Source organism: Salvelinus sp. IW2-2015, linkage group LG27, assembly GCF_002910315.2.
Source record: "Salvelinus sp. IW2-2015 linkage group LG27, ASM291031v2, whole genome shotgun sequence".
Classification (NCBI taxonomy): domain Eukaryota; kingdom Metazoa; phylum Chordata; class Actinopteri; order Salmoniformes; family Salmonidae; genus Salvelinus; species Salvelinus sp. IW2-2015.
The window spans coordinates 9301870-9325879 of NC_036867.1; the positions used below are offsets into that span (position 1 = coordinate 9301870).

The 24010-nt window shown below is 44.5% G+C and overlaps 1 protein-coding gene across 1 annotated transcript in view; it reads right to left on the reverse strand.

Annotated features, from left to right (window-relative positions):
* The window catches only part of LOC111953293 (VOPP1 WW domain binding protein), a 106693-nt gene that overhangs the window by 4426 nt on the left and 78257 nt on the right, over nucleotides 1-24010 (reverse strand). The window contains exon 4 of the mRNA XM_023972477.2: nucleotides 8600-8733. Coding sequence (XP_023828245.1) covers nucleotides 8600-8733 — 134 coding nt within the window. The remainder of the gene's footprint in view (nucleotides 1-8599; nucleotides 8734-24010) is intronic.

The following is a 24010-nucleotide window of genomic DNA, read 5'->3' on the forward strand; positions in this document are numbered from 1 at the left end:
CAGCCTCAATAAACTCACTTTCAATGACAGAGCACCTACGAAAGCACCATCTCTAGCTCTTTCATTTCTATACCAGGTGGTTAACTAGGGAAGGAAAGGTGGTGGTAAAATAGACAAGCTACAGTACAAGCAGGTTGATTGGACCCCCTCTGGGTAAAGCGTGGCTAGCTCATTTTGAATGTGCAAATTAAATGTCACCAGATATCTTTCCTACTGGTCATTCTACAACAGCTGGAAGTTGAGAGGTCATATTGCTGGCATCCTATTTGTTTACAGTCGACTTCATTCTGAATAAGCAGAAAAAGAGAAGCGAAGGACACTGCTGTGACTGGAGTTTTGCCATCAGTAGGATTTAGTCTGGGGAAAAGGCCAAATAATAGTGATGATGATTTGTTCAAGTTGACCAGAGTCAGCGATATTTATACACTATTTCTGAGATGTTGTGTGAGGTGATTTTCTACCTGGTTGACAACTGATTCAACTACTTTGTGGGATAAGGGTGGCAACTGTGACCCAGTTGTCTTGAGACCGGGTGCGATCGGTCGGATGAAAGGTTTATGAAGCGGAAGGTTTGGATCTCACTTCTAAACAGTCCCATCACACTGCGAAAACAACAAACCGAACACTTCTCCGATATGAAAGAACAGATCCACCCCCCACCTGTCTCTATTTAAACTGCATCATTGGTTGTCATCATTAAAGAGGAGGGTAATGGAGAATAACACAAACTATTCATGATTGTAAGATGGTCTGACACTAGGACAGCATTTTCTCTTTCATCCTCCTTCTCAACAGCTCAAAGCCTCCACTGACACAGGAAGCAATACATCAACTATCTATGACAAACATCCCACACACTTTCCCCACAACTAAGAATACAACAGGTGTCGACCTTACAGTGAAATAAATGCTTACTTACAGGCTCTAACCAACAGTGCAAAAAATGTATTAGGTGAACAATAGGTAAGTAAATAAATAAAACAACAGTAAAAAGACAGTAAAAAATAACAGTAGCGAGGCTATATACAGTAGTGAGGCTACATACAGGCACCGGTTAGTCGGGCTGATTGAAGTAGTATGTACATGAATGTATAGTTAAATTGACTATGCATATATGATAAACAGAGAGTAGCAGCAGCGTAAGAGAGGGGGGGGGGGGGGGGGGGGGGGGGGGGGGGGGGGGGGGGGGGGGCCACACATGCAAATAGTCCGGGTAGCCATTTGATTACCTGTTCAGGAATCTTATGGCTTGGGGGTAAAAACTGTTGAGAAGCCTTTTTGTCCTAGACTTGGCACTTCGGTACCGCTTGCCATGCGGTAGTAGAGAGAACAGTCTATGACTGGGGTGGCTGGGGTCTTTGACAATTTTTAAGGCCTTCCTTTTACACCGCCTGGTGTAGAGGTCCTGGATGGCAGGCAGCTTTGCCCCAGTGATGTACTGGGCCGTACGCACTACCCTCTGAAGTGCCTTGCGGTCGGAGGCCGAGCAACTGCCGTACCAGGCAGTGATGCAACCAGTCAGGATGCTCTCGATGTTGCAGCTGTAGAACCTTTTGAGGATCTGAGGACCCATGCCAAATCTTTTTAGTTTCCTGAGGGGGAGTAGGCTTTGTCGTGCACTCTTCATGACTGGTCCAAACACACCAAGACATTCTAGTTTGTTGGTGATGTGGACACCAAGGAACTTGAAGCTCTCAATGGTCACTCAAGTATGTGTGTTTTTGGTTTTACTATCCTTCGGACATTTGGCAGGTCCCCACAAGGAAAAAGGCTATTTTAGGCTTAGGGGTTAGGGTTTCAAATAAGGTTAAGGTTAGAATTAGGGTTAGGTTTAGGGTTAAGGTGAGGGAAATAGGATTTTGAATGGGAATCAATTGTTTGGTCCCCACAAGGTTACTTAAGCAAACGTCTATGTGAGTGCGTGCGTGTTTGTGTCTCGGCCACGTGCACAGGTTTGCAGTGCATGGCCTCCAGATTGTGGGCCTGGCAAAGTCTAGGGCAAACCAGTTGGTTAGGTACTACTCTGTTTCAGCTGTAATGGGCAGCCTAGCTGTTTGGAAAAGAAAGTGCCTTCTGACCTTTTGAGTGTCCATGCATACATACCAATTTGTAAAGTTGCCATGGAAATTGAAAATAAGTACTAGGAAAAAATACAAGTCTGTCTCCAATCCATGCTGCCAAGTTTGCAATCAACAGTCTTGGAAACCAAAACTATACACATTAATTTAGCCTAAATAGATTACTTGGATTTAGAGCGGCTATGTGTGTGTGTGTGTGTGTGTGTGTGTGTGTGTGTGTGTGTGTGTGTGTGTGTGTGTGTGTGTGTGTGTGTGTGTGTGCGTTGGTTATCCAGCACACAATCTCATCAGAACCAGAAGGTTTGGATCTCACTTCTAAACACTCCCTTCACACCGAGGAAGCAACAACACACCAAACACTTTTCTGACATGAAAAAACACATCCACCACCCTGGCTCTATTTCAACTTCACTGCGGGCATTGCATCATTGGCCGTCATCATTGAAGAAGAGGGTAATGGAGAATAACAACAAATATACAGTGCCTTCAGAGACAATTCACACCCTTCAACTTGTTCCACATTTTGTTATCAAAAAGTGTTAGATAATTAAATTCTTAGTACAGACGCCTACATTCAACACAAACAAACCATTACCAAGACATTTTGCCTACAGTATATGTGCCTTTAGAATGTATTCATGTTATGGGATTTTTATGAATAAATGACTAAAATATGTATACATTTGACTTAGAATTATAACTAAACAGAATACTACTATGTTACTGTATGAATGAATCTTATTATAATCATAATGCTGAATGTAATGTGTTCCTTGTTAGAAAGAATGGAATTATCTTCAGACAGGCTGGAATGATATGTCTACCCAGGGAGGGGAAAGACCTTGGGTTGGTGGCAGATTATTTAACAGGTGGCAGACAGTGATGAGAACGCTAACTGTACTACCATTGTATCCGAGAGGAGGAAGGACATTAAAACCTATGACATCATCTTTATTATATAACCTGATGTAAATTGTACTATGATCAGTACTCTCGAGAATAAACGCTATTGATTGATTGATTTGGAGACTGGTTTCTGTCCATTTAATGCTGATAAGTATCTTACAAATTCTTATGTATGGGCAGAATGTTTTAATTGAATTTATTGATAAACATATAGGAATTAAATTCCTTTAACAATTCACAACCCTTGACTTGTTTTGTTGTGTTACTGGCTGAATTTAAAATAGATTAAATTGAGATTGTGTGTGACTGGCCTTAACACAATACCCTGTAATGTCAAAGTGGAATGATTATATTTTTTGAATTTTTTACAAATTCATTAAAAATTAAAAGCTGAAATGTCTGGAGTGAATAAGTATTCAACCCCTTTGTTATGGCAAGCCTAAATAAGTTCAGGAGTAAAACATTTGCTTAACAGGTCACATAATAAATCGCATGGACTCACTCCATGTGCAATAATAGTATTTAACATGATTTTTTAATGACTACCTCATCTCTGTACACCACACATACAATTATCTGTAAGGTTCTCAGTTGAGCAGTACATTTGAAACACATATTCAACCACAAAGACCAGGGAGGTTTTCCAATGTCTCGCAAAGGGAACCTATTGGTAGATGGGTAATAAAAAAAGCAGACATTGTATATCTCTTTGAGCATGGTGAAGTTAATAATTACACTTTGGATGGTGTATCAATACACCAAGTCACTATAAAGATACAGGTGTCCTTCCTAACACAGTTCCCAGAGAGGAAGGAAACCACTCAGGGATTTCACTATGACGCCAATGGTGACTTCAGTGTTGTGGAGTAACTACAATGTTGTTGATCCATCCTCAGTTTTCTCCTATCACAGCCATTAAACTCTAACTGTTTTAACCTAAATGGCAGACTGAAAAGGAAGCCTGTACAGAATAAAAATATACCATAACACAGATCCTGTTTGCAGTAAGGCATTAAAAGTAAAACTTCTAAAAATGTGGCAAAGAAATTAACTTTATGTCCTAAATAAACATTGTTGTTTGGGGCAAATCTAACACAACACATCACAGAGTACCACTGCATATTTTCAAGCATGGTGGTATCTACATCATGTTATGAGTATGCTTGTCATTGGCAAGGACTGGGAGTTTTTAGGATGAAAATAAACTGAATAGAGCTAAGCACAGGCAAAAAAATAAATAAAATGCTTCGGTTTGCTTTCCTACAGACACTGGAAGACAAATTCACCTTTCAGCAGGACAATAACCTAAACCACGAGGCCAAATAGACACCGTAGTTGCTTACCAAGACGACATTGAATGTTCCTGAGTGGCCTAGTTACAGTTTTGACTTAAATTCGGCTTGAAAATCTATGGCAAGACTTGAAAACGGCAGGTCTTGAAGATTTTTTTTTATAATGTGCAAATATTGTACAATCCAGGTGTGAAACGCTCTTAGAGACTTACCCAGAAAGACTCACAGCTGTAATCACTGCCAAAGGTGATTCTAACATGTATTGACTCAGGGGTGTGAATCCTTATGTACATTTTATATTCTATATTTAATTTCATAAAATTAGCAAACATTTCTAAAAACATGTTTTCACTGTCATTATGGGGTATTTTGTGTACATGGGTGAGAGAAAAATCTCTTCAATCCATTTCTAATTCAGGCTATAACACAAAATGTGGAATAAGTCAAGGGTACATACACAATCATATACAATGCCTTCTGAAAGAAAGACGGTCTGACACTAGGACAGCAGTTTCTCTTTCAGCCTCCTTCTAAACAGCTCACAGCCCCCACTGTATTCTGACACAGGAAGCAACACATGACAAACACACTGTTCCCACAACTAAGAGACAACACTGACATCAAGTGTGTGTTTTTTGGAGTTTTTACTATCCATGTAGGAACTCACAAGGATAGTAAAACAAGGAAAATTCAGACAGGTGGGGCCTTTTCACCGGTCCTCACAAAGAAAAAGTATATTTTAGGCTTATGGGTTAGGGTTACAATCAGGGTTAAGGTTAGCTTAAGGGAAAATAGGACTTTGAATGTGAATCAATTGTTTGGTCCCCATAAGGTTAGTAAATTAAGAGTGTGTGTGTGTGTGTGTTTGTGTGTGCGCATGTGCACGTGTCTCCAGATTGTGGGCCTGCCAAAGACTAGGGTAAACCAGTTGTCTAGGTACTGCTCTGCTTCAGCTGTCGTGGGCAGCCTAGCTGTTTGGAGGAGGAGGTGCTTTCTGTACCCTTGAGATCCTTTTTTTATGTACATTTGATTGGTGGATTCAAATAAAGTATTTTAAATGTGCGTGTGTATCCTGGTGAACAGCAACATTCTGCGATGCATTATGCAGCATGAACACACACCAATGTGTAAAGTTGCCATGGGAATTGAAATGAAGTACTAGGCGAAAATAACAGTCTGTCTCCAACCCATGCTGCAGAGTTCGCAATCAGCAGCCTTGGAAACTAAAACCATACACATTAATTTAGCCTAAATACATTACATGGATTTAGAGTGTGTGTGTGCTGTGAAGTGTGTGTGTGTGTGTGTGTGTGTGTGTGTGTGTGGTGTGTGTGTGTTGTGTGTTTGTGTGTGTGTGGTGTGTTGTGGTTGTATCTGGTGTGTGTGTGTGTGTGTGTGTGTGTATCTCTGTTGGTTATCCAGCACATAATCTCAGCAGCAGCCATTTTAATTATTTCACTGCACATGAAATGAACATAATTATGCCTGATTAAATGAACACAAACACAACTGGTGACACAACACACTTCTGTGTTGTCTCTGTACTGCTGTATTTTTTGTTGCTACTTGGCTACCTGCCAAAGGTTTTCTTTTTACTCTTAATAACGTTTTTTAAGAAGTTTACCAAGGTCTTAGTTTTGTCCTCACTACATTTTTTATTCTCCTTTTAAACCCCTGACACGTTATCTGGACATAGGTCTGCAGGACCTCCTCCGGCCGGAAAAAAGAACGCTAAGTTACATTATGCCCTCTCATTGCAATCGCTGTACACATAATATACAGGAGAACTATCACCTTATGGTGAGGATAGCCGAGATGCAAGCTCGGCTTCAGACGCAATCGTTAGACAAGGGCAATTTAAGAGTAGGAAAGGATGATACAGCGTCTGTGCCACCAGTAAATACAGGTAGTAGTGTTAAACCCCCTGCACAGTCCCCGCAGCCGGACAACTTTCTCATGGCTTCTGGAAAGGAATGCTTTCGGTATGCTCAACCGGAGTCGCTCATTCAGCCGATAGAAACTTTCAACCGGTTTTCCCCACTAAGCAGTGTCGGACTCAAAGCCAGAGCCTTCGCAGGTCTCTCCTCCACCCGTTAAAGAGTATGAGCCGCTGGAGCCTCCCCCACCATTAGGTCTAACAAATTGAAAACCCTAGACATTGGCATCTCCATTGCTATATATTAGACTTAAAAAGAATCATCCAGCAATCATACATTGTTTACGAGGGGGCAGGGCTACCGACGTAAATTCTAATCTGAAGATGGTGCTGGCTGAGGCTAAAACTGATGAGTGTAGATGGTATCCACGTTGACACCAACAATGTTAGGATGAAACAGTCAAAGGTCACCAAGCGCAACATAACTTCAGCATGTAACTTATCTAGAAAGAATGGTTGGTATCGACACATTTTCTCTGGCCTCCTCCCAGTTAGGGGGAGTGATGAGCTCTACAGCAGACTCGCACAACTCAATCGCTGGTTGAAAACGGTTTCTGCCCCTCCCAAAAGATAGAATTTGTAGAAAACTGTCCCTCTTTCTGGGACTCCCCCACAAACAGGACAAAGCCTTGCCTGCTTAATGTTAGGACTATTTAATGTTAGATCCCTCACTTCCAAGGCAGTCATAAACAAATCACTGATCATAACTTTGATGTGATTGGTCTGACAAACATGGCTCAAGCCTGATACATTTACTGTGTTAAATGAGGCACCTCCTCCTGGTTACAATAGTGACCATATCCCCCACGCATTCCATTGACAACAGCAAATTTCAATAAAATGTAAAAAATGAAACTTAATGCATTTTTGTCTTTTGAGCTTCTAGTCATGAAATCTATGCAGCATTCTCAATCACTTTTTAGAGCTACTGTTTACAGGCCTTCCCTGAATTCCTATCGGACCTTGTAGTCATGGCAGATAACATTCACATTTTTGATGACTTCCATATTCACATGGAAAAGTCCACAGACCTACTCCAAAAGGCTTTCGGAGCCATCTGTCTCTCTCTCTCCGTCTCTCTGTGTCTCTCTCTCCGTCTCTCTGTGTCTCTCTCTCTCCGTCTCTCTGTGTCTCTCTCTCTCCGTCTCTCTGTGTCTCTCTCTCTCCGTCTCTCTGTGTCTCTCTCTCTGTCTCTCTCGTCCATGAACATCTTGAAGAACGATCTGGCCTTAATGGCCTTGTACTCTTACAGGCTGACTACACTGCTCGCGTCGTGTGCGCAAGCGTTGCAAAATACATTTAGAAATCTATGTTATTCAATTATTTCACCCACACTGCTCGCGCGCGCCAACAAACGTCTGCGTTGCCAAGGGCTAAAATAGAAGATCGCGCTGGAAGTCCTGCCTCTCCCATCTCCTCATTGGTGTATAGAAGCAGGTCCTCATTGGTTATACCCACGTGGGTGACTGAAAGACGAACGAGGTCAGTGGCGGTAATGTACCTAATTTATGAAAGTTGCCAATCGCAATATAAAGTCAAGAGAAGAAAAAGCCTGGAAGGAGGAGAGATCACTAGAAACGATTAGGTTGACCGTTTTATGTGTGGATTAATTGTCAGAGTAGAGGACCTTGTGCATTTCAGGTAAAATAACAACTCAATGTTTCTATCCCAGGACAAATTAGCTAGCAACAGCAAGATGAGTGTGTTGTTGTTTGTTTCTGTTCCTCTCTCTCCATCTCCGCCGGGTATGCTGGGGTAAGGACCAGCGCTACGGTAATCAGGGGGGGACCATTTTGGATTGAGCTGTTGATGGGGCAGCATTGTTTTTAAGATGTCCACATAATGTATACTTTGGATGGCAGTACTGTTGGTTTTCTTCCGGATTCACTATGTAAATAAACACCCTTGTGGCTCCGCCATCTTTTTATTTGATAGATGTTAGGTTTTTCAGTTTAGCCTTCTGGCCTACTCTACGTCACGCGCACGCACACAGGTATATTATCACCTGTAGCACTGTGAAAGCCAGTAAAGCTGTCACTGCAGATAGCTCAGTGGGGTAATTGGCACTACGAATCGGTCTCCTTCAGTGACATCTTCATCAGAATGAAACCTCATTGGATTTGAGAAAACTGATATTCCAATGCTGATCGATCTATTTGTCTTGTTCGACATGGCAAAACAACAGGCTTACTATCAGCATATTCCACCAACAAAACAACATTGCACAAAGTTGCACATACAAGTACACATTAAGGGCTTAAGACTAAATCCATTTATAACCCAAATATCTAAGGGATAAAACCCCCAAAACAAAAGTGCAAGTGTAAATTACTTTTGAAAATAAAGTGCAGTGTGATGTTGGCACGTGTGTCTCTTAGTCTACTGACCTGGCGTGGATACGGGATGCCTGGTGAAGGAGACGTTGAAGGCGGGCTCGTCACTGAGGGGCAAGGGGTACATGCGCCTACGGATGAAGAAGCCCGCTCCGCAGCAGAACAGCACCCCCATCATCAGCATCAGCCTGGCGAGAGAGAGTTAGTTCAAGGTCTTTTGATAAGCACAGATCCTGGATGCACTGTGACCTCCACTGACCAAAGTGTCTGAGGTCGTAAGGTCATACAGTAACATCCCTAACAGACACCGCTGCTGAACCAATTGGAGCCACCGATCAGCTGTGAGGGCGGGAGCAGTGGAGGGTGAATAAACGTAAACACTGTACTCCCTTTTATATTTTGCACCTTTTGCAGAAAATGCATTTTTCAATGTAACTTTTTTCACTGCGACCGGCAATGAGAGTTTGCCCACCTATTTTCATTGGGATTATAGTGGGCCAGCCAGAGGTTTAAATCCCAGAACAGAAAGGGGAGGGAAGGTGACGAGCATCCCAAACAGTCCAGCAGTAATCTACTTAGACTGCACTAAAAGACCCTATGAATTACTCACTTTAGCAGCTTAGTTAGGAGCTACTGTAACTTCTCAATTGAGAGAGAGGATATTGAGGCAGTGCAGATGAATTGTAAACCACGTATCACCATCAATCTTGAAGATTTAAATGACTTGTCAACGCCGCAGCCATACAGCTGATCAGACAAAACGGCAAAGTAGGAGCGTGTTTCAGCAGCGGAATTATGCCTGTGATTACACCAAGTACATCACATATCCCTAAAACCTCCATCTGAAAAAGGGTAAAAAAGACATGATTAGGGAAAATGTGCAATTACACGTGTGTAATATACATTTGAGGAATCTGAGTAGACGGGGCACTATACATGATATCAGGAATAGTCAAAACATCCTGCTTCCTTCCGACAGGATACTGTCAGGATTCATCTAGGGGTCATGAGTGGGGCTGTACAAATGTTTGATGTATTAGAATAATTGATTATGCTTATGTTATATAAATAGAAGGGGAGGGGTTATAAGACCCCTCCCTCCTTACATGTATAGGGTCATAGACTACAGATTAACAATACAAATTCATTGTAGAGGTTTAGTATTCCACAATTGTTTTTAGTTCTCTCTCTATTTCATTATGAAGAGGCCCCTCTGAGTAATGTGTGACTGTGAAGAAGGAGCTCTGCAGGGGAGTGGAGGAGATAAGGCTAGTCAAACATTCCACAAGAAATCAGCTTTGGGGAGCGGACGTTTACTGCTAAATTTAAGATAACACTAAAAGCCATTGTTTATATAGGGTTTTGGTCTCAGGAGTACAAAGGTAATGACTAGTTAGTGACATCACTAAGGCGGGACTTCGGTTTAATAATACAACTTGAGACCTTTTGTTTGATGCAGAACTTACTCAGAAACATGTGTGCTATGTTCCTGTTTGTCAACTTCCGTCTGCAATTGGATTAATAAAGATTTTTGATTGATTTAATTAATTAAAGATATTGTCATAATGCTAATTTCACCAATGAACCAATGATTGACAAAGAAGGACGTAAGGAACGAACCCTAACAAAACCAACTCAAACTCAAGAAATAGTTCCATTAACACACACACAATACACAGTTGAAGTCGGAAGTTTACATACACTTTAGCCAAATACATTTAAATTCAGTTTTCACAATTCTTGACATTTAATCCTAGTAAAAATCCCCTGTTTTAGGTCAGTTAGGATCACCACTTGATTTTAAGAATGTGAAATGTCAGAATGATAGTAGAGAGAATTATTTATTTCAGCTTTTCTTTCTTTCATCACATTCCCAGTGGGTCAGAAGTTTACATACAAGTCAATTAGTATTTGGTAGCATTGCCTTTAAATTGTTTAACTTAGGGCAAATTTCGGGTAGCCTTCCACAAGCTTCCCACGGTAAGTTGGGTGAATTTTGGCCCATTCCTCCTGACAGAGCTGGTGTAACTGAGTCAGGTTTGAAGGCCTCCTTGCTCGCACACGTTTTTTCAGTTCTGCCCACACATTTTCTATGGGATTGAGGTCAAGGCTTTGTGATGGCCAGTCCAATACCTTGACTTTGTTGTCCTTAAGCCATTTTGCCACAACTTTGGAAGTATGCTTGGGGTCATTGTCCATTTGGAAGACCCATTTGCGACCAAGCTTTAACTCCCTGACTGATGTCTTGAGATGTTGCTTCAATATATCCACATAATGCTCCTCCCTCATGATGCCATCTATTTTGTGAAGCACCCCCACAACATGATGCTGCCACCCCCGTGCTTCATGGTTGGGATGGTGTTCTTCGGCTTGCAAACCTCCCCATTTTTCCTCCAAACATAACTATGGTCATCATGGCCAAACAGTTCTATTTTTGTTTCATCAGACCAGAGGACATTTCTCCAAAAAGTATGATCTTTGTCCCCATGTGCAGTTGCAAAGCGTATTCTGGCTTTTTTTATGGCGTATTTGGAGCAGTGGCTTCTTCCTTGCTGAGCGGCCTATCAGGTTATGTCGATATAGTACTCGTTTTACTGTGGATATAGATACTTTTGTACCTGTTTCCTCCAGAATCTTCACAAGGTCCGTTGCTGTTGTTCTGGGATTGATTTGCACTTTTCGCACCAAAGTAAGTTCATCTCTAGGAGACAGAACGCGTCTCCTTCCTGAGCGGTTTGACGGCTGCGTGGTCCCATGGTGTTTATACTTGCGTACTATTGTTTGTACAGATGAACGCGGTACTTTCAGGCATTTGGAAATTGGTCTTGACTGATTTCTTTTGATTTTCCCATGTCAAGCAAAGAGGCACTAATACATCCACAGGTACACCTCCAATTGCCTCAAATTATATAAATTAGCCTATCAGAAGCTTCTAAAGCCATGACATTGTTTTTTGAAATTTTACTTGTGCCATGCACAAAGTAGATGTCCTAACCGACTTTCCAAAACTATAGTTTGTTAACAAGAAATTTGTGGAGTGGTTGTAAAACGAGTTTTAATGACTCCAACCTAAGTGTATGTAAATTTCCGACTTCAACTGTATATATTGCACACACACATACAACACAGTACCAGTCAAAAGTTTAGACACACCTACTCATTCAAGGGTTTCTTTGTTTTGACTATTTTCTACATTGTGGAATAATAGTGAAGACATCTTCTTCTTATTGGTGTCCTTTATTAGTGGTTTCTTCGCAGCAATTCCACCATGAAGGCCTGATTCATGCAGTCTAACCGGGAAAATTTCAAGAACTTTAAAAGTTTCTTCAAGTGCAGTTGCAAAAACCATCAAGCGCTATGATGAAACTGACTCTCATGAGGACCACCACAAGAAAGGAAGACCCAGAATGACCTCTGCTGCAGAGGATAAATTCATTAAGAGTTAATTGCACCTCAGAAATTGCACCCCAAATAAGTGCTTCACAGAGTTCAAGTAATAGACACATCTCAACATCAAACTGTTCAGAGGAGACTGCATGAATCAGGCCTTCATTGTGGAATTGCTGCAAAGAAACCACTACTAAAGGACATCAATAAGAAGAAGAGACTTCCTTGGGCCAAAAAACACGAGCAATGGACATTAGACTGGTGGAAATCTCTCCTTTGTTCTGATGAGTTCAAATTTGAGATTTCTGGTTTCAAAAATGGTGTCTTTGTGAGACGCAGAGTAGGTGAACGGATGATCTCCGCATGTGTGGTTCCCACCGTGAAGCAAAGGAGGAGGTGTGATGGTGCTTTGCTGGTGACATTGTCGGGTGATTTATTTAGAATTCAAGTCACACTTAACCAGCATGGCTACCACAGCATTCTGCAGCGATATGCCATTCCATCTGGTTTGCACTTAGTGGGACTATAATTTGTTTTTCAACAGGACAATGACCCAAAACACACCTCCAGGCTGTGTAAGGGCTATTTGACCAAGAAGGAGAGTGATGGAGTGCTGCATAAGATGACCTGGCCTCCACAATCACCCAACCTCATGTCACGATCGTGTGGAGGAGAGACGGACCAAAACGCAGCATGTGGAAAATAAGCCATCTTCTTTTATTTTTTACTACGAAGATGAACATGAAACGAAACACTATTACAAACTATACAAAACCAACAAACGACCGTGAAGCTAWAAACGTAGTGCACACACACAGGCTACAAACGTTCAACATAGACAATTCCCCACAAKCAGCTAAAGCCTATGGTTGCCTTAAATATGGCTCCCAATCAGAGYCAACAATAACCAGCTGTCTCTAATTGAGACCCAATTCAGGCAACCATAGACTTTCCTAGATACCTACACTCAACCATAGACACAGCTAGACTACTATACTAAACATAAACCCAACTACTCTAATAAACCCCCTAAACCTTACAACCACCCTAGACACTACAAAAACCACATACATTCCCCATGTCACACCCTGAACCTAACAAAAATAATTTAAAACAAAGAATACTAAGGCAGGGCGTGACATAACCCCCCCTTAAGGTGCGAACTCCGGGCGCACCAGCACAAAGTCTAGGGGAGGGTCTGGGTGGGCTGTCCGTCCACGGCGGCGGCTCCGGCACTGGTCGTGGTCCCCACCCCACCATAGTCACTACCCGCTTTCGTAGCCTCCTCCAAAATGGCCACCCTCCACATTAACCCCACTGGATTAAGGGGCAGCACCGACTAAGGGGCGGCACGGACTAAGGGGCAGCACCGGACTAAGGGGCAGCACCGGACTAAGGGGCAGCACCGGACTAGGCAGCACCGCTGGCAGCAACAGACTAAGGGGCAGCACCAGGATAAGGGGCAGCACAGGATAAGGCGGCAGCACCCAGGATAAGGGCAGCACCAGGATAATGGGGCAGACCAGGATAAGGGGCAGCTCCGGACTGAGGGACGGCAGCTCCGGACTTGAGGACGGATCCTGGCTGGATGACGGCTTCTGGCGGATCCTGGCTGGACTGGCTCTGGCGGATCCTGGCTGGACGGCTCATGGCTGGCTGACGGATCTGGCTGCTCATGGCTGGCTGACGGATCTGGCTGCTCATGGCTGGCTGACCGGATCTGGCTGCTCATGGCTGGCTGACGGATCTGGCTGCTCATGGCTTGGCTGACGGATCTGGCTGCTCATGGCTGGCTGACGGAGCTGGCTGCTCATGGCTGGCTGACGGAGCTGGCTGCTCATGGCTGGCTGACGGATCTGGCTGCTCATGGCTGGCTGACGGATCTGGCTGCTCATGGCGGCTGACGGATCTGGCTGCTCATGGCTGGCTGACGGCTCTGGACGCTCATGTCTGGTGGCGGTCTGGCAGATCCTGTCTGGTTGGCGGGCTCTGGCAGATCCTGTCTGGTTGGCGGCTCTGGGCAGATCCTGTCTGGTTGGCGGCTCTGGCTGTCATGGCTCGCTGACGGCTCTGGCTGGTCATGGCTCGCTGACGGCTCTGGCTGGTCATGGCTCGCTGACGGCCTTGGCTGCGTCATGGCTCGCTGACGGCTCTGGCTGGTCATGGCTCGCTGACGGCTCTGGCTGGTCATGCGGCGACGGCTCTGGCTGATCCGTCTGGCGGAAGGCTCTGGCTGATCCGGTCTGGCGGAAGGCTCTGGCTGATCCGGTCTGGCGGAAGGCTCTGGCTGATCCGCGTCTGGCGGAAGGCTCTGGCTGATCCGGTCTGGCGGAAGGCTCTGGCTGATCCGGTTCTGGCGGAAGGCTCTGGCTGATCCGGCTCTGGCGGAAGCTCTGGCTGATCCGGTCTGCGGAAGCTCTGGCTGATCCCGGTCTGGCGGAATCGGCTCTGGTAGGCTTTCATTGGCAGACGGGCGGCTTTGCAGGCTCATGCAGGACGGGCGGCTTTGAAGGCTCAATACAGACGGGCAGTTTATGCGGCGCTTGGCAGACGGACAGTTCAGACGGCGTTGGGCAGACGGGCAGTTCAGGCGCCGTTGTGGCAGACGGGCAGTTTCAGGCGGCCGCTTGGCAGACGGGCAGTTCAGGCGCCGCTTGGCAGACGGGCAGTTCAGGCGCCGCTTGGCAGACGGGCAGTTCAGGCGCCGCTTGGCAGACGGCAGACTCTGGCCGGCTGAGACGCACTGTAGGCCTGGTGCGTGGTGCCGGAACTGGAGGTACCGGGCTAAGGACACGCACCTTCAGGCTAGTGCGGGGAACAACAACAGGGCACACTGAGTTCTCAAGGCGCACTATAGGACTGGTGCGTGGTACCAGAACTGGTGGTACCGGGCTGAGGGCACGCACCTCAGGACGAGTGCGGGGAGAAGGATCAGTGCGTATAGGGCTCTGGAGACGCACAGGAGGCTTGGTGCGTGGTGCCGGGACTGGAGGCACTGGGCTGGAGACACGCACCACAGGGAGAGTGCGTGGAGGAGGAACAGGGCTCTGGATACGCACTGGAAGCCTGGTGCGTGGTGTCAGCACTGGTGGTACTGGGCTGGGAACACACACCACAGGGCTAGTGCGAGGAGCAGTAACAGGACGCACAGCACTCTGGAGACGCACAGGAGGCTTTGTGCGTGCTGTAGGCACTGTCTTAACCAGACGGCTAGCACGCACCTCAGGACGAGTATGGAGAGCTGTTCCCGGTGACATTAAATCACCAACACGTTCATTCGGACGGATGCCGTGGCTCATGCACCAAACCAATACATCCCTCATAACTCTCTCCTCCAATTTCTCCATTAACTCCTTTACTGTCTCTGCGTCACTCTCCTCCAAATCCGCCCTCACCGGCTCCTTACGGTAAGCAGGAGGAGTTGGCTCACGTCTCCCGACTGACCCAACTAAACTACCCGAGAGCCCCCCCCCAAGAAATTTTTGGGTTTGACTTACGGGCTTCCAGCCTTGTTTCCTTGGTGCCTCCTCATATCTCCGCCTCTCTGCTTTCGCTGCCTCCAGCTCAGCTTTGGGGCGGTTATATTCTCCTGGTACTTCGCGGTCCAGAATTTCCTCCCAATTCCAATAGTCCTGTGTAGGTGGGTCCTGTTGTTGTTGCACACGCTGCTTGATCCGATGTTGGTGGGGAATTCTGTCACGATCGTGTGGAGGAGAGACGGACCAAAACGCAGCATGTGGAAAATAAGCCATCTTCTTTTATTTTTTACTACGAAGATGAACATGAAACGAAACACTATTACAAACTATACAAAACCAACAAACGACCGTGAAGCTAAAAACGTAGTGCACACACACAGGCTACAAACGTTCAACATAGACAATTCCCCACAACCAGCTAAAGCCTATGGTTGCCTTAAATATGGCTCCCAATCAGAGGCAACAATAACCAGCTGTCTCTAATTGAGACCCAATTCAGGCAACCATAGACTTTCCTAGATACCTACACTCAACCATAGACACAGCTAGACTACTATACTAAACATAAACCCAACTACTCTAATAAACCCCCTAAACCAGGGGTGTCAAACTCATTCCACGGAGGGCCTAGTGTCTGCAGGTTTTTGGTTTTTCCTTTCAATAAAGCCCTAGACAACCAGGTGTGGGGAGTTCCTAACTAATTAGTGATGTTAATTCATCAATCAAGTACAAGGGAGGAGCGAAAACCCGCAGACACTCGGCCCTCCGTGGAATGAGTTTGACACCTGTGCCCTAAACCTTACAACCACCCTAGACACTACAAAAACCACATACATTCCCCATGTCACACCCTGACCTAACCAAAATAATTAAGAAAACAAAGAATACTAAGGCCAGGGCGTGACACCTCAACCCAATTGAGATGGTTTGGGATGAGTTGGAGCAAACAAGTGCTCAGCATATGTGGGAACTCCTTCAAGATTGTTAGTAAAGCATTCCTCATGAAGCTGTTTGAGAGAATGCCAAGAGTGTGTAAAGCTGTCATCAAGGCAAAGGGTGGATACTTTTAAGAATCTAAAATATATATTGATTTGTTTAACACTCCTTTGGTTACTACATGGTTCCGTATGTGTTATTTCATAGTTTTGATATCTTCACTATTATTCTACAATGTAGAAAACAGTAAAAATAATGAATGAGTAGGTGTGTCCAAACGTTTGACTGGTACTGTTTAGGTATTGAGAGTCTGATGATTTAAGCACACTGTTTGATGAAATAAGACAATTGACTCAAGAGGAAGCCAGAAATAATGAAAACCAGAAGAAAAAAGCTTAACCTGACCTGACCATCCTCCTCTCGCTCCTGCTGGCTTTTGCAGATTCTGCCGTTACTCTCCGGAAGTTGCTGGTATAGGCTACACGAGGAGTCGGCAACCATTCTAGTGTGGAATGGCAATTTATCTTACAATTTATACCGATCTGCATGCCAGTTATGGTTTTCATATGCACATTTTCATGGCACAGTTTCATTTAATTTATAATAATGTCTTCATATGTCAAATTAGTTAGTTGTCATGTGGTTAACCTCTACGTGATCAGTGTTCCTATACCGGGACGGTTGAGCTAACGTGGGCTAATGTGATTAGCATGACATTGTAAGTAACAAGAACATTTCCCGGGACATAGACATGTCTTATTTGGGCAGAAAGCTTAAATTCTTGTTAATCTAACTGTACTGTTCAATTTTCAGTAGCTATTACAGTGAAACAACAAAACAATTATCAGGTAAATAATGTACTTACATTCAGTAATCTTGCTCTGATTTGTTATCCTGAGGGTCCCAGAGATCAAAATGCAGCATAGTTTTGTTTGATAAAATCCATTTTTATATTCAAATGTAGGAACTTTGTTTGAACTCCTGCTGTCTATGGCTCCACACCCACCCCATCCGGCCATCTACAGTAGATGTGTGAAAGTTAGTGTATAAGCTAATGATCCATCATGTATGACATTCTTAAAATGTTGTATTACCATATAATCTTCGTATGTTCTCCTATAGTTATGTATCAATTGACCAATTTGGCACATTTGGGCAGACTTGATACAAAATATTGTACAGTATGGGTATGTTTCATTGGATCAATCTGAAACTTTGCACACACACTGCTGCTATCTAGTGGCCAAAATCTAAAGTGTGCCTAAACTGCAATATTATATTATGGCCTTTCTCTTGCATTTCAAAGATGATTAAAAAAAACACATTTGAAAACACATGCTTTTTTGTTTGTATTATATTTTACCAGATCTAACTTCAGTGTTTCCTTTAAAATGATATCAAGAATATGCATATCCTTGATACAGGCAGTTAGATTTGGGTATGTCATTTTAGGCAAAAATTGAAAAAAAGGGTTAGATCTTTTCAAGTCACATAAGTTGCATGGCCTCACTCTGTGTTTAACATGATTTTTTTTAAATGACTACCTCATCTCTGTACCCCACACATACAATGATCTGTAAGGTCCCTAAGTCGAGCACTGAATTTCAAACACCGATTCAACCACAAAGACCAGGGAGGTTTTCCAATGTCTAGCAAAGAAGGGCACCTATTGCAGACATTGAATATCCCTTTGAGCATGGTGAAGTTATGAAATACACTTTGAATGGTGCATCAATACACCCAGTCACTACAAAGATAAAGGCGTCCTTTCTAACTAAGTTGCCGGAGAGGAAGGAAACCGCTCAAGGATTTTACCATGAGGCCAATGGTGACTTTTTAAAACATTTACAGAGTTTAATGGCTATAATAGGAGAGGATGGAACAGTTACAGGATGAATCAACATTGTAGTTACTCCACAACACTAACCTAAATGACAGAGTGAAAAGAAGGAAGCCTATACAGAAGATTTTTTTTTTTTTTAAACATGCATCCTGTTAAAAATACAGTACTAGAGTAAAACTGCAAAAAATGAAATTAGCTTTGTCCTGAAACAAAAACGTTATGTTTCGGGCAAATCCAACACATCACTGAATAACACAATTTTTTTTCAAGCATGGTGGTGGCTGCATCATGTTGTGGGTATGTTTGTCATCAGCAAGGACTAGGGAGTTTTTTAGGATAAAAAAAGGGAATAGAGCTAAGCATAGGCAAAAGCCTAGATGAGAAGCTGTTTCAGTCTGCTTTCCAACAGACACTGGGAGACGAATTCACCATTCAGCAGGACAATAACCTAAAGCACAGGGCCAAATCTACACTGGAGTTGCTTACCAAGATGACATTGGATCTTCCTGATTGACAAAATGTTTTTACATCCATTGAGAATGACAATTGTTCCTCAATGTATTTGAAAATCTTTCCAGCTCTCTCCCTTCTGATAACCATTCAGCATGATAGGGAAAAATGTCATGCTCTGATCCAGTGGAAACGTCATAAAATAGACCTACCTGATGCCCTTATCCCTTGTGCAAATAGCCTATAGCTGTGTCTGTCTTGAGCTCACAGGCCCTGGAAACTCTGAGGGTCCAGAATATTCTATACAATGTTGCAGGTTTTCTAGCTGGAGTTGATTCATGTTCGTTGCAGACAGGCCATGCGTAGCCAATGTGATTTATAGGATATTTATTTCAGCAGGATATTTTCTACCTGCATGCTGCATTGTTTTTATTTGTTGGCTTTATGTAGGCTATTTTTACAGGGTTGACAATGGCAACAGAACTTACTTTTTAGGTTTGTTTCATTTTCATTTAGAATTTGATAGAATTTCGATTAAGCACATTTTTTATCCTGAACTTATTTAGGCTTGCCATAAGAAAGTGGTTGAAATTGAATACTTATTGACTCAAGACATTTCAGCTTAAAATGTATTAATTGTGTATAGGCCAGTGACATAAAATCTCAATGTAATCAATTTTAAATTCAGGCTGTAACACAACAAAGAAACATCAAAGGGTTTGAATACTTTCTGAAGGCAAACATTGTTTACAAATATTGGAGTGAAACAAGCTTATAATTTGGGATCTGATGGGGTACGACAGTTGAACTAAGCTCATGAGGCATTTATAAGTTACATTTAATGAATTCAGGGTACATTTAATGAATTCAGAAGTCCAAAAATGGATAATGCACCTGCAGATTGCCCCTTTAAATGCAATACTGCACTATATGTTTCAATAAAACCATGCGTTTCTTAATGGTGCTTACAGTTATTCTGAATGGAAATCGTGTCTCAGCACGACAAGGGTGCTCTATACGAGCCACAATCAGTGGTTTGCTGTGATTTCATTTGAAGGAAGGGAATCTGAAGCATCGGCATAATCAAGAAGTATATACTGCATGTACTTCCTGGAGGCAATAGAATCACACTCTGCTGAGCTTTCACAATACACCAGATTGAACCAAATCCACTCAGTTTGTTCTGTATTGATTACCTTTAGAGTTCTAGTTGTAGCAAGTCATGTCCCAATGAGCACAGCAAAACTCACAGCTTAGGCCTAATTGTTTAATTCATCACATTGAAGCACAAACAAGAACCCCCAACCCAAGAGATTCTTGTTCATCAAAAGATGAATACTATAAGGTCTTACAAAGAGCCAACTACAGAAATAACAATCTATACATGTCTCTGAAATGATCATTTCCACTCATGGCACATGTCTTTTGATGCAATCATGTTGTTAAATTAGGCGGCCATTGCACCTAGTTTGTTTGGAGTTTAAATTAGGTTTGTTTGGACAGGTGTGAACACTTTATCCACACTCAGGTGTGCGCCAAACATGCACCATGGTTTGCGCAAAAAAAGGTTGGTGGTGCAGTTCGCTGCAGGGGAAAACGTAGTCCAAACTAAGGAAAATAACCAAAGGCGCACAGTATTATTGGACGTTTGACTGAGTATTTCATGAAATGCAGCACACAGTACCATAACTTGATATCTGATGCAGATAAGGGTCTCCTCTATTCACTGCACATAGCAGTTATTACAGCTGCTATTGCTGAAGTAATATGAAGATTGGGACACAAGTAATACTCACCTCCGGATCAAATATGGATTTAACGTGAGCATTTTTGTCCAATAAATAAATTACTCACATTAAAATACGTGGTATTGTTTAGGCATTTAATTTGTTTGACATTTGACAACGTGAAGCCAACCAGACCAAATGAAAAAAATACGTGACAAATAATCCAACTCTGATTCGAACTACTGTATAGCAAACAAACTTGTGTGAAAACACCCTTATATATAAAGTTGTTCAGTTAAAGCATATTTTAATTTTCCAACTCAAAATGAAAAAAATATTGTTGCCTGAGGAGAGTGATACTCTCCCAATCAATGATTAACATTGTATGACCTCACTGGAAAATAGATTGATGTGATGTAGTTCTGGCTCACTTCACGATGTAATAATGCATTTTGAAAGGAGCATTATGGCTGCGTTTAGACAAGCAGCCCAATTCTGATCTTTTTTTTCACTTATTGGTATTTTGGCCAATCAGATCAGCTCTGAAAAATAATTGATGTAATTCATGAAAAGACCAATTAGTGAATAAAAGATGAGAATTGGGCTGGGTGTCTAAACGCTGCCTGGGTGTCACTTGTGTTCATTGGAAAGCTGGGTTTTATTATCAATGGTTAATATTTTACGAATTCACTGGAAAATAGATTGAGCAACAAGGAAGTCAGATTACCTAGGAGTGGCAGGGTGTGTATGAAGTCGTGAAAGCACACAACTGATAAATGTTCTGGCTCACTTCCACAGTTGATTGAAATGCAATCTGTGATTCAAACAATAACCAACCACTTTTTTGGTAAACAGCTTTCTGTAGAAATGTGATGACTCTAATAGGCTTATTCATAGACAGACCTGTGGTTGCAAGGACTGACCATCCTTGATAAAAATTAGTTTTAACCACCATGCTTTGAAGCTATGCAATGTTAGTGTCACGCCCTGGCCTTAGTATTCTTTGTTTTCTTTATTATTTTAGTTAGGTCAGGGTGTGACATAGGGAATGTTTGTGTTTTGTCTCGTCCTGGGTGGTTATATCGAAAAGGGGGTGTTGGGTTTAGTGTATGGGGTTGTGTTTAGTGAATGTGTCTAGGTATGTCTATGGTTGCCTGAGTGGTTCTCAATCAGAGACAGCTGTCTTTCATTTGTCTCTGATTGGGAGCCATATTTAAGGCAGCCATAGGCATTATGCGTTTGTGGGTAATTGTCTATGTCATTGTGTAGTGGTCAGTGTCAGCACCATTTGTTTATATAGCTTCACGGTCGTCAGTTTGTTGTTTTGTTTCGTTCGTTGTTCGTCTCTCTAATAAAGGAGAATGTATTTTTCACACGCTGCGTTTTGGTCCTCTCTTCCAAGTCAAGACGATCGTGACAGAATTACCCACCAAACCAGGACCAAGCAGCGTGAAAGGAGGGAACAGCGATTTGTGGAGGAATGGACCCGGGAAAAGGATGAGTGGAGAACAACCTGGGAAGAGATAGACAGGTGGGCGTGCGATCCAGAGAAAGTGCCGGAGCCTGCRTGGGATTCGCTGGWGCAGTGCGAGGAGGGTTACAGGATTATGGAGTTGGAGAAAGGAGCACGACGGCGCGGTAGGAAGCCCTCGAGGAAACGCCAAAAATTTCTTGGGGAGGGGCTCATGGGGAGTGTGGCGAGTTCAGATAGGAGATCTGCGTCAACTTCCCGTGCTACCCGTGAGGACCCTAAGAAAGAACCTGAGCCAGTCGGGCTGATWTTGGAGGTGAGCAATGGGAATGATACAGAGACTGTTAAGGATTTATTGGGGAGTTTGGAGGAGAGTGAAATGAGGGAGCTGCTATGTTGGTGCGTGAGGCACAAAATCCACCCGACAGAGCGTGTGCGGGAAGTGATGTTACCTGAGTCAGCTCTCCATGCTCGTCCTGAGGTGCGTGCTAACCGTCTGGGAATGACAGTCCCACGAACCAGGCCTCCTGTACGCCTCCCTAGTCCTGCACACAAACCAAGTTGGTCCGAGCGCACCAGTGATTCACGCACACGCAACTAGGCCACTAATGGGAGTCTTCCAGGGTCCAGGTATGGTCCTGGTTCCTTCTCCCGCACTAGCCCTGAGATGCGTGTTACCCACAGGTCCACGCTGATACCAATACCCAGTTCCGGCACCCAGGTACGCCTAGCCTTATTGTGCGGTATCCACGGGTCCAGTATGCCCTGTTTTCCTCTCCCGCCACTCAATTCGCCGCCTGAGATGAGTGTCGCCGAGCCCTCACCTTCACCATGTTCTCGGCCACCACACGCACACCAGGCCTACAGTGCGTCTCAGCGGGCCAGAGTGCTGCCGTCTTACGCTCCAACCGCCTAGTCTGTACCGCGCCCGTTGCCCACCACGCCAGTCGTGAGCCGGCACCGTGCTGACCCTGAGCCTTGACCTCCCGTCTGCCCTGAGCCTTCTGAGCCGCCCGTCTGCCCTGAGCCTTCTGAGCCGCCCGTCTGCTCCTGAGCCTTCTGAGCCCGCCCGTCTGCCTGAGCCTTCAGAGCCGCCCGTCTGTCCTGAGCCTTCAGAGCCGCCCGTCTCGTCCTGAGCCTTCAGAGCTGCCACGCCAAGCCATGAGCAGCCAGAGTCGCCAGCCAGCCATGAGCAGCCAGAGTCGCCAGCCAGCCATGAGCAGCCAGAGTCGCCAGCCAGCCATGAGCAGCCAGAGTCGCCAGCCAGCATGAGCAGCAGAGTCGCCAGCCAGCCATGAGCACCAGAGTCGCCAGCCAGCCATGAGCAGCCAGAGTCGCCAGCCAGCCATGAGCAGCCAGATGCAGCCAGCCATGAGCAGCCAGAGTCGCAGCCGCCATGAGCCACCAGAGTCGCCAGCCAGCCAGGAGCAGCCAGAGTCGCCAGCCAGCCAGGAGCAGCCAGAGTCGCCAGCCAGCCAGGAGCAGCCAGAGTCGCCAGCCAGCCAGGAGCAGCCAGAGTCGCCAGCCAGCCAGGATCTGCCAGAGCCGCCAGCCAGCCAGGATCTGCCAGAGCCGCCAGCCAGCCAGGATCTGCCAGAGCGCGCCAGCCAGCCAGGATCTGCCAGAGCCGCCAGCCAGCCAGGATCTGCCAGAGCGCCAGCCAGCCAGGATCTGCCAGAGCCGCCAGCCAGCCAGGATCTGCCAGAGCCGCAGCCGCCAGCTGCCAGACCGCAGTCAGCCAGGATCTACCAGAGACACCAAAGCTGGTATTGACAATGGTGGAGTGGGGGTCACGTCCCGCACCCGAGCCGCCGCCATAGGAAGGCCCACCCGGACCCTCCTTCTGTGTTAGGTTTTGCGGCCGGAGTCCGCACCTTTGGGGGGGGGGGTACTGTCACGCCCTGGCCTTAGTATTCTTTGTTTTCTTTATTATTTTAGTTAGGTCAGGGTGTGACATGGGAATGTTTGTGTTTTGTCTCGTCTTGGGTGGTTATATGGAAAAGGGGGTGTTGGGTTTAGTGTATGGGGTTTGTGTTTAGTGAATGTGTCTAGGTATGTCTATGGTTGCCTGAGTGGTCAATCAGAGACAGCTGTCTTTCATTTGTCTCTGATTGGGAGCCATATTTAAGGCAGCATAGGCATTATGCGTTTGTGGGTAATTGGTTATTGTCA